Genomic DNA, 12,484 nt, shown 5'->3' with positions numbered 1-12,484 from the left:
TGTAATAGTAACAATATATCATTACCAAAAACAAACTCATAATTACATAATTATATAGGCTACACAGTATTGTTAAACAGCAATAGCATTCTTGAACTCACACATACTCATGGCCATAAAGTTCGAACGAATGTTCTGAGGGAGATTATTCCAGAGTACTGCAGCTCTGTAATTGAAGGTTCTTTTACCAGCAAGAATATTCCATGCAGGAACAATCAGGGCATTATGGGTTTGACTTCGAGTACATTTGTTATATGTTGCGTGTGAGAAAGTGAAAATAGATGAGAGGTAGGATGGAGCAATTTGTTTCAGACACTTGAAAGTATTAAACAATCAGTGATTGATTATCCCATCTACAATTAAGTTTTACCCAATTCAGGTCTTCCATCATTTGGTCAATTGGAGTTCTGATGTCAGCATGGAGGAGCATACGAGCAAGCTTGTTCTGCAAGACCTGGAGCTCATGATGATGATAAGCATTGAAATTATTCCATACAGAGCTACAATAGTCAAAATGAGGGAAGACTAGAGCTTTAGCGAGCATGTTCACAGTACTAGGTGGAAGATAATTCTTGACTCTACCAATTACACCAATACGTTTAGATACATTAGATGACATATAATTTACATGTTCACTCCAAGATAAGTTTGGATCAAATACAACACCTAAATATTTATATTTATTTACAATTTCTATGCTCTCGTTTCCATAGGTAAGAGATATGTCCTTAAATTTACTTAATTTCTGACTAGAGCCAAAGAGCATGATCTTAGTCTTCTTAATGTTTAAAGTGAGTTTATTAGACTTGAACCATCTAGCTATCATATCAAGGTTACTCTTGAGATCAGTCTGTAATATTGTTGGATCTGGTGAACTAACTAATAGAGTTGTATCATCTGCATACATTACGCACTTACAATTAACAGAATCCGGTAATGAATTAACAAAATAATAAATAACAGAGGACCCAATATTGATCCTTGTGGTATCCCAATATTAATATCTTTAAAAGCAGAAAGAGTAGAATTTATATTGACAGCTTGAGATCTACCACTCAAATATGATTTGAACCAGTCCAGTGACATGCCAGTGATACCATATGAATACAATTTATCAAATAAAAGATCATGATTTACTGTATCAAAGGCTTTTTTAAGATCTAAGAAAATTGACCCAGTTACTTTACCGTCATTCATGTTATTTAAGATATAATCAGTTACATCTAGAAGAGCAGTATTAGTACTGTGATTATGTCTAAAACCTGACTGACATGGATTTAAAATATTGTTTAAATTAAGATAATTGTAAAGTTGATCATGAACGGTTCGTTCTAAAATCTTAGATAATATTGGCAGAACTGATATAGGCCTATAATTGCTGACTTCATTCTTGCCACCATCCTTGTAAATAGGTGTAACTTTTGCTTTTTTCCACATAGAAGGAAAGACAGAAGTGAACATGGAAAGGTTACATATATTTGCAAGTGGGTGACAGATGACATGAGCAGCTAATTTCAATAGTTTCATACACACATTGTCAATACCAGTACTTTTGTTATTTGAAAACTGACAAATTTGATCAAACACAAAATCAGGTGTTATAATATCAAATTTAAAATCTGCATTTTCAACATTATAATAAGTATCATTGAGTTTACGAACATCATCATTACTACACTTAAAGTTATCAGCTAATGTGTTTCCAATACTGATATTTATCTAATGTACGATGTTATTCAAATGTCAGTAAATAAACAAATAAATAAATAGACATATGACCCGTAAATAAATAAATAAACGACGATCAGGTAAAAATTATAAAAGCAGCGTGACTAGATATTTGCGTTAATTTCATTATACGTTTAAAACGCATTGAAAACGCCAAATTGCAGACATAAAATATATAATATTACTAAATCACCCAAGCAGATGGTAACGTAGGTATGTGGAAAAGAACTGCAATAACAATAACAAACTATGTGCCCAAAGAGTTGTCTTTGGCATGTCGCTTTTTTTGAAATATCACCAAAAATATCAAATTTTGGGAAAACGCCCCAAAATTAAAAACAAACACGAACCTTCCAAAATAAATATATATTAGCACTCGGCGGCCCACTGACTACCTGCCGCTGTGATTTGGGGTAACTCGTTGCTTCCCCTCTCCAGATACCAGTACTTCAAGTTCGTCCATACCCTATGCCTTAAAAAATGATGAATCAAATATAATTAACTGGAATTCAAAACCCTGCATATTATATCATTGAAAATGTCACAGAACAGCTCGGACGCGCGCATTCATAAATTGTACCTTTTGAACCACTGATAAGTAGGCCCTATTCATCATTTCCACCCCACCATGTGCATTTTTCTCGGGAGGAGAAAAACACCAAAAACTTTCGTTTTGATATATTAATGAACTTGAATCAAGAACCGCAAAACCAAGATCATTTTGATAACAATCGAAGCAATTTTTCAAATTTGACCCTGTAGAGGTCAAACCTTGACCTTTGTGCTTATAACTTGAGAACCGTACGTCACAGATAGGTCAAACTATACTTTTTCTGAATCCTTGTGACCAGAGGAACACTTTGGCATGGTTTATTATGACTCAATTTGAACAACTTTGATTTTTTTCTCTGTATAAAGTTCGATGACCTCTACCCTTCATCTTGGAATTAATTTAAATTGGCCCTGGATCAAAATTTGTTAAGCATATCAAGAGCTACATCTGTGCCAATTTTGGGGCTTTTCACCAAAATTTAACAATATGTATATGCTATGATTCACCTCCGGGGGAGGCACGATTGTAACGACGCATGTATACTTTACAATTATGTGAAAGCGACGTACCTGTGCCCACCAGCGTACGAAACTAGGGGTCTATCGGTGTAGAAATTTTCAGAAAAACTGGGGTCATTTGGTGTTGGCAATGTCAAAAATGGGGTGATTTTGTATGGGAGCGCCCAAATTTCACATCATTGACAATCAAAAATAGCTTTTTACCCAATTTTACAGTACAAAATAGACAAAACTCATTTAATTTGCTCAAAATGCGCGCGAAGCGCGCCGAAATTTCAATTTTGAGGACTAATTGTTCAAGAAAGGGGGTCATTCAGTGTAGGCTACTGAAAAAAACGGGGTCATTGGGTGTAGGATTTGCCAAAAATACCGGGGTCTTTACCATTCTGTAACACTAAACAGTTTGCAATGGTAACCCTTGTCCTATAAGGGCGTAGTTTTTTACAGTGCCTATAATCATGATAATAATAATTACAGTGTAGGCCTATATTTCTTTTTGTTAAGGCCTAAGCATTAACAATGTTTATTTGTATCATGCAGGAATGTAGTTACAAACGTCATATACAACACAAGCAATGTGATTGTATCCCATATTAATTAAAATTTAATTTATTAGTTAAATCGATTCTCACTCATATAGTATCAAAAATAAAGGTATATATGATAGTTTCACTGGGCTAAATACCTGAACACCATATTCCTGAACACCATAGTAAACACATAAACACAAAGAGTAAGCACATAAACACACAGAGTACAAGTCAAATATTTAGAAAATAAACACATGCGCGTTTACTTTCTGAACAATTTGATTTGATTTGAAATGTTTTAGAATATAATACTCTTTGTGTTTATGTGTTTACTCAGTCCCATTCCAGAAAAATACAGCACCGATTTTGTTGGGATTAAAAAAATATTATCAAGTTCTGCCAAATGAAACATAGCTGCTCAATCCTAACCATTCATTTAGTCCTAACTGGAGAGAAAAGAAAAAGTTCACTATTTTACTAATGTTTTGCAAAAAGAGCCACAAACAAGCATTTTCAGCATGTTTTCTGACAATCGAGTCACAAAGATCCCAGACTTGGAACAAGTCGAAATTTTGCTTTAATTTTCACTTTTTTGTGTTACTTTAATTAAATGGTTGGTTATACCAAAGTATTCTAGCCAGAATATTCTGGTTAGAATACTTTGGTTATACGAATGAAACATGTCTTTTCCAAAAATTAGAATACATAAACTGAAATTAGTCTTAGTACAAGTCTTTGGGCTTGATTGTCACAACATACGAAAAACACCCTAAAAACGCACATTTTTGGCCCTTATTATCAAAAATTGGCCAAATATTAAAATTTGACTTTTATTGCTATAGTTAGGACTAACTAAAGGATTAGGATTTAGCTATGTTTCATTTGGCAAAACAGGATAATAATTTTTTTATCCCAAATGAAACATTAGTGCTGTATTTTTCTGGAATAGGGAGTAGGTGTTTAGCCCAGCGAAACTGATTATAGGACTATATAGGCCTTCCTTTTACTGTGTAAATGAAAAATGAAACGCATAGAATAGAAATGTTTAAAAAGTGTTAGAGAAACCCAGACACTTTATAGTGTACATGTGAATGAAATTCCAACAAGAATTTGTCTTTAAAAAAGACAAGTTCACGGATCAGGTGTATTATTACGTGTACTTTGAGCTACTTTGGTCTAACATTTAATATTCATATCTAACCTACTCTGCACTTATTCGACAATAAATAAGTGATATGAGGCTTAATAATGATACCTGCGTCTTGACTCTGGAAAACAATATTTTTTAAAAACCTCATTTTGCATTTAGTTTTTTAAGCCCCCTCTGGAGCCACCTACAGGATCTCATTTTGCATACTCGAAAGAGCTCAAAATAAATAACTTGGAAAATTTTCTTGATGCTTTAACATGTTTCCATAGTTAGCCATAGTTAGCCATGGGGATCTATTCTGTAGAACTGACCGGTGACTAAGTCCGCTTTATTGGGATGTCTATCGACCATCGACGAGTAATGGGTTTTTATTGTGTTGCAAAGTAGCAAAACTTTCTTTATTATATGGCCCAATTTGTGCCTGGAAAAGGCTATCCCCTCTTACAACCTATCGACAGGTCTGATTTCTATAGCTAGAGATTGCATTAGGGCTTTAGCGGTTTACCGATCTTTTTAGCCCTGCGGGGCCTATATAAAATAAACTCACTTGGAGTGTTTAGTCGTCGTATGGGAGTCACCGACCTCGGGCCTGCCGGCCCTGCGGCCTTGCTGTTTTTAGTGTTAATTTACAATTTTTAGTCTGCTAACGCAGACATTTTTACTAAAAGACAGTGAAGTGTTCAATTGGTTGAGTAGAAGATTGTTTTGGAAATTTGGAAAGAATTTGAATGTTTTGAAAGATTTCGAAACAAAATAGGCTTTAAAGCCTGAAATATTTAGATGGTTTATTTAAATAAAGACAATTTTATATGCATGTCTGAAGTAATACTACTAAGTTTCCAGAGATATGAGTAGTATTAGATCTCTTCAACATGACCATATAAAGCTATACTACTATTCTAATTCAGAAGATAAAAGTAGTATATTTTGGGAAACACGTATAGTTTCCTTAGACACGTTGAAGAAAGTGTTTTGATATATATAATATATGTATCATAAAATGTTTCGTTTTTACAAGTTTCACAAGGTGAGACATATTTCGGATATTTTCTTTCATTTTTTTTACCCCTTTGTGGTTTTGATTTTGGACTGGATTCAGGTTCTGACCAAGGGTCCGTTATTCTTTTAATTTGATTTTTTTTTTAAATCCTGGTGCCGCCACTGAGCTTTGGTGTGTTCATGTGAATAAACATATCTGTAATCGAATGTTGACATGTTGAAATGGTAATCATTTCAAAAGCCAATGCTTTAGAGAATTGCGCTACAACAAATGGACAGTGCACGCCTTTTTAGGTCATCCAATGCCAATGACAGTGGCTGTCCTAAAAAGGCGTGTACCGGTCCAGTGTATTCAAATCTACTGGTCCCTTGGTGTTGGATGATTTTAACTATAGTCAAGTCATCGATGCATCCAACACTTGGGACCAGCAGTTTTGACTACTTCCCCTCAAAACATGTTGTACTTGTATACTATCTATTCCAAAGATGACTTCATCAATGGATGCTATCTACCTAAGATGACTTTATCAATGAGTGATATCTACCTAAGATGACTTTATCAATGAGTGCTATCTACCTAAGATGACTTAATCAATGAGTGCTATCTACCTAAGATGACTTAATCAATGAGTGCTACTACCTAAGATGACTTCATCAATGAGTGATATCTACCTAAGATGACTTCATCAATGAGTGATATCTACCTAAGATGACTTAATCAATGAGTGCTATCTACCTAAGATGACTTTATCAATGAGTGATATCTACCTAAGATGACTTCATCAATGAGTGATATCTACCTAAGATGACTTCATCAATGAGTGATATCTACCTAAGATGACTTTATCAATGAGTGTTATCTACCTAAGATGACTTTATCAATAACTGCTATCTACCTAAGATGACTTAATCAATGAGTGCTATCTACCTAAGATGACTTAATCAATGAGTGCTACTACCTAAGATGACTTCATCAATGAGTGTTATCTACCTAAGATGACTTTATCAATGAGTGCTATCTACCTAAGATGACTTTATCAATGAGTGCTATCTACCTAAGATGACTTAATCAATGAGTGCTATCTACCTAAGATGACTTTATCAATGAGTGTTATTTACCTAATATGACTTTATCAATGAGTGCTATCTACCTAAGATGACTTAATCAATGAGTGCTATCTACCTAAGATGACTTTATCAATGAGTGATATCTACCTAAGATGACTTCATCAATGAGTGATATCTACCTAAGATGACTTAATCAATGAGTGCTATCTACCTAAGATGACTTTATCAATGAGTGATATCTACCAAGAGGACTTTATCAATGAGTGATATCTACCTAAGATGACTTCATCAATGAGTGCTATATCACGTACCTAAGATGACTTAATCAATGAGTGCTATCTACCGAAGATGACTTCATCAATGAGTGATATCTACCTAAGATGACTTCATCAATGAGTGATATCTACCTAAGATGACTTTATCAATGAGTGTTATCTACCTAAGATGACTTTATCAATGAGTGCTATCTACCTAAGATGACTTAATCAATGAGTGCTACTACCTAAGATGACTTCATCAATGAGTGATATCTACCTAAGATGACTTCATCAATGAGTGATATCTACCTAAGATGACTTAATCAATCAGTGCTATCTACCTAAGATGACTTCATCAATGAGTGCTATATCACGTACCTAAGATGACTTAATCAATGAGTGCTACTACCTAAGATGACTTCATCAATGAGTGATATCTACCTAAGATGACTTCATCAATGAGTGATATCTACCTAAGATGACTTAATCAATGAGTGTTATCTACCTAAGATGACTTTATCAATGAGTGATATCTACCAAGATGACTTTATCAATGAGTGATATCTACCTAAGATGACTTCATCAATGAGTGCTATATCACGTACCTAAGATGACTTAATCAATGAGTGCTATCTACCGAAGATGACTTCATCAATGAGTGGTATCTACCTAAGATGACTTCATCAATGAGTGATATCTACCTAAGATGACTTTATCAATGAGTGTTATCTACCTAAGATGACTTTATCAATGAGTGACATCTACCTAAGATGACTTCATCAATGAGTGATATCTACCTAAGATGACTTCATCAATGAGTGATATCTACCTAAGATGACTTAATCAATGAGTGCTATCTACCTAAGATGACTTTATCAATGAGTGATATCTACCTAAGATGACTTTATCAATGAGTGATATCTACCTAAGATGACTTCGTCAATGAGTGCTATATCACGTACCTAAGATGACTTAATCAATGAGTGCTATCTACCGAAGATGACTTCATCAATGAGTGCTATCTACCTAAGATGACTTTATCAACGAGTGATATCTACCTAAGATGACTTTATCAATGAGTGATATCTACCTAAGATGACTTCATCAATGAGTGCTATATCACGTACCTAAGATGACTTAATCAATGAGTGCTATCTACCTAAGATGACTTCATCAATGAGTGATATCTACCTAAGATGACTTCATCAATGAGTGCTATCTACCTAAGATGACTTCATCAATGAGTGTTATCTACCTATAAGATGACTTTATCAATGAGTGCTATCTACCTAAGATGACTTTATCAATGAGTGCTATCTACCTAAGATGACTTCATCAATGAGTGATATCTACCTAAGATGACTTAATCAATGAGTGCTATCTACCTAAGATGACTTTATCAATGAGTGATATCTACCAAGAGGACTTTATCAATGAGTGATACCTACCTAAGATGACTTCATCAATGAGTGCTATATCACGTACCTAAGATGACTTAATCAATGAGTGCTATCTACCGAAGATGACTTCATCAATGAGTGATATCTGCCTAAGATGACTTCATCAATGAGTGATATCTACCTAAGATGACTTTATCAATGAGTGTTATCTACCTAAGATGACTTTATCAATGAGTGCTATCTACCTAAGATGACTTAATCAATGAATGCTACTACCTAAGATGACTTCATCAATGAGTGATATCTACCTAAGATGACTTCATCAATGAGTGATATCTACCTAAGATGACTTAATCAATGAGTGCTATCTACCTAAGATGACTTCATCAATGAGTGCTATATCACGTACCTAAGATGACTTAATCAATGAGTGCTATCTACCGAAGATGACTTCATCAATGAGTGGTATCTACCTAAGATGACTTCATCAATGAGTGATATCTACCTAAGATGACTTTATCAATGAGTGTTATCTACCTAAGATGACTTTATCAATGAGTGACATCTACCTAAGATGACTTTATCAATGAGTGATATCTACCTAAGATGACTTCATCAATGAGTGATATCTACCTAAGATGACTTAATCAATGAGTGCTATCTACCTAAGATGACTTTATCAATGAGTGATATCTACCAAGATGACTTTATCAATGAGTGATATCTACCTAAGATGATTTCATCAATGAGTGCTATATCACGTACCTAAGATGACTTAATCAATGAGTGCTATCTACCGAAGATGACTTCATCATTGAGTGATATCTACCTAAGATGACTTCATCAATGAGTGATATCTACCTAAGATGACTTTATCAATGAGTGCTATCTACCTAAGATGACTTAATCAATGAGTGCTACTACCTAAGATGACTTCATCAATGAGTGATATCTACCTAAGATGACTTCATCAATGAGTGATATCTACCTAAGATGACTTCATCAATGAGTGATATCTACCTAAGATGACTTAATCAATGAGTGCTATCTACCTAAGATGACTTTATCAATGAGTGATATCTACCTAAGATGACTTTATCAATGAGTGATATCTACCTAAGATGACTTCATCAATGAGTGCTATATCACGTACCTAAGATGACTTTATCAATGAGTGATATCTACCTAAGATGACTTCATCAATGAGTGCTATATCACGTACCTAAGATGACTTAATCAATGAGTGCTATCTACCGAAGATGACTTCATCAATGAGTGCTATCTACCTAAGATGACTTTATCAATGAGTGATATCTACCTAAGATGACTTTATCAATGAGTGATATCTACCTAAGATGACTTCATCAATGAGTGCTATATCACGTACCTAAGATGACTTAATCAATGAGTGCTATCTACCTAAGATGACTTCATCAATGAGTGATATCTACCTAAGATGACTTCATCAATGAGTGATATCTACCTAAGATGACTTCATCAATGAGTGCTATCTACCTAAGATGACTTCATCAATGAGTGCTATCTACCTAAGATGACTTCATCAATGAGTGTTATCTACCTATAAGATGACTTTATCAATGAGTGCTATCTACCTAAGATGACTATATCAATGAGTGCTATCTACCTAAGATGACTTCATCAATGAGTGATATCTACCTAAGATGACTTCATCAATGAGTGCTATCTACCTAAGATGACTTCATCAATGAGTGTTATCTACCTATAAGATGACTTTATCAATGAGTGCTATCTACCTAAGATGACTTTATCAATGAGTGCTATCTACCTAAGATGACTTCATCAATGAGTGATATCTACCTAAGATGACTTAATCAATGAGTGCTATCTACCTAAGATGACTTTATCAATGAGTGATATCTACCAAGAGGACTTTATCAATGAGTGATACCTACCTAAGATGACTTCGTCAATGAGTGCTATATCACGTACCTAAGATGACTTAATCAATGAGTGCTATCTACCGAAGATGACTTCATCAATGAGTGATATCTGCCTAAGATGACTTCATCAATGAGTGATATCTACCTAAGATGACTTTATCAATGAGTGTTATCTACCTAAGATGACTTTATCAATGAGTGCTATCTACCTAAGATGACTTAATCAATGAATGCTACTACCTAAGATGACTTCATCAATGAGTGCTATCTACCTAAGATGACTTCATCAATGAGTGATATCTACCTAAGATGACTTAATCAATGAGTGCTATCTACCTAAGATGACTTCATCAATGAGTGCTATATCACGTACCTAAGATGACTTAATCAATGAGTGCTATCTACCGAAGATGACTTCATCAATGAGTGGTATCTACCTAAGATGACTTCATCAATGAGTGATATCTACCTAAGATGACTTTATCAATGAGTGTTATCTACCTAAGATGACTTTATCAATGAGTGACATCTACCTAAGATGACTTTATCAATGAGTGATATCTACCTAAGATGACTTCATCAATGAGTGATATCTACCTAAGATGACTTAATCAATGAGTGCTATCTACCTAAGATGACTTTATCAATGAGTGATATCTACCAAGATGACTTTATCAATGAGTGATATCTACCTAAGATGATTTCATCAATGAGTGCTATATCACGTACCTAAGATGACTTAATCAATGAGTGCTATCTACCGAAGATGACTTCATCATTGAGTGATATCTACCTAAGATGACTTCATCAATGAGTGATATCTACCTAAGATGACTTTATCAATGAGTGCTATCTACCTAAGATGACTTAATCAATGAGTGCTACTACCTAAGATGACTTCATCAATGAGTGATATCTACCTAAGATGACTTCATCAATGAGTGATATCTACCTAAGATGACTTCATCAATGAGTGATATCTACCTAAGATGACTTAATCAATGAGTGCTATCTACCTAAGATGACTTTATCAATGAGTGATATCTACCTAAGATGACTTTATCAATGAGTGATATCTACCTAAGATGACTTCATCAATGAGTGCTATATCACGTACCTAAGATGACTTTATCAATGAGTGATATCTACCTAAGATGACTTCATCAATGAGTGCTATATCACGTACCTAAGATGACGTAATCAATGAGTGCTATCTACCGAAGATGACTTCATCAATGAGTGCTATCTACCTAAGATGACTTTATCAATGAGTGATATCTACCTAAGATGACTTTATCAATGAGTGATATCTACCTAAGATGACTTCATCAATGAGTGCTATATCACGTACCTAAGATGACTTAATCAATGAGTGCTATCTACCTAAGATGACTTCATCAATGAGTGATATCTACCTAAGATGACTTCATCAATGAGTGATATCTACCTAAGATGACTTCATCAATGAGTGCTATCTACCTAAGATGACTTCATCAATGAGTGCTATCTACCTAAGATGACTTCATCAATGAGTGTTATCTACCTATAAGATGACTTTATCAATGAGTGCTATCTACCTAAGATGACTATATCAATGAGTGCTATCTACCTATAAGATTACTTCATCAATGAGTGCTTTCTACTTACGATGACTTCATCAATGAGTGCTATCCTACGTTGACTTTATCAATGAGTGCTATCTACCAATTGCGATGACTTTATCAATGAGTGTTATCTACCTAAGATGACTTTATCAATGAGTGTTATCTACCTATATAAGATGACTTTATCAATGAGTGTTATCTACCTAAGTTGACTTCATCAATTAGTGTTATCTACCTATATAGTTTCTATAGATAAGATGACTTCATCAATAAGCGCAATCTACATAAGTTAACTTCACCAATGAGTGAAAGATGAATTCATCAATAAGTGCTCTATCGACCTATAAGATGAAGATGACTCCATCAATGAGTGTTTTCTACCTAAGATGACTTCATTATGAGTGTACCTGTATGTGATGTTTTATCAATCAGTGCTACCTACCTTGGATAACTTCATCAATGAGAACTTTCTACCTAATAATGGCTAAGATGAGTTCATTAACGAGACCTTTCAACGTAATCATTAACATGTTTAAATGTTTTCTCTTTGTCTGCAGTACTTTCGGGTTTTTGTTGGCTGTTGTTATTGTTTATAATAGTGGTGCTGCAGCTTGATTTTTTTATCAATGTTTTTTGCTTGTTCTTTAAACACTTGAATAAAACGTATGAAAAGACAAACAAACAAACAAACAAACAAACAACAACACAAAATTACTGTTTATTATTTTATTTTATTTATTTACTTGTTTCCCCAG

General features: G+C 34.3%; 1 protein-coding gene across 1 annotated transcript; it reads right to left on the bottom strand.

Annotated features, from left to right (window-relative positions):
- Window positions 1–325: 325 nt before the first annotated feature.
- On the bottom strand, window positions 326–907 carry LOC140167571 (uncharacterized). Its single transcript, XM_072190871.1, has one exon. It carries the CDS (start codon window positions 905–907, stop codon window positions 326–328), a length of 582 nt encoding a protein of 193 aa, XP_072046972.1.
- Between the last annotated feature and the right edge of the window lie 11,577 nt (window positions 908–12,484).

The sequence above is a fragment of the Amphiura filiformis genome, chromosome 13, assembly GCF_039555335.1.
Source record: "Amphiura filiformis chromosome 13, Afil_fr2py, whole genome shotgun sequence".
NCBI lineage: Eukaryota > Metazoa > Echinodermata > Ophiuroidea > Amphilepidida > Amphiuridae > Amphiura > Amphiura filiformis.
Note: the sequence above shows the minus strand (reverse complement) of the source record. Positions and strands in the feature narration are given on the sequence as shown.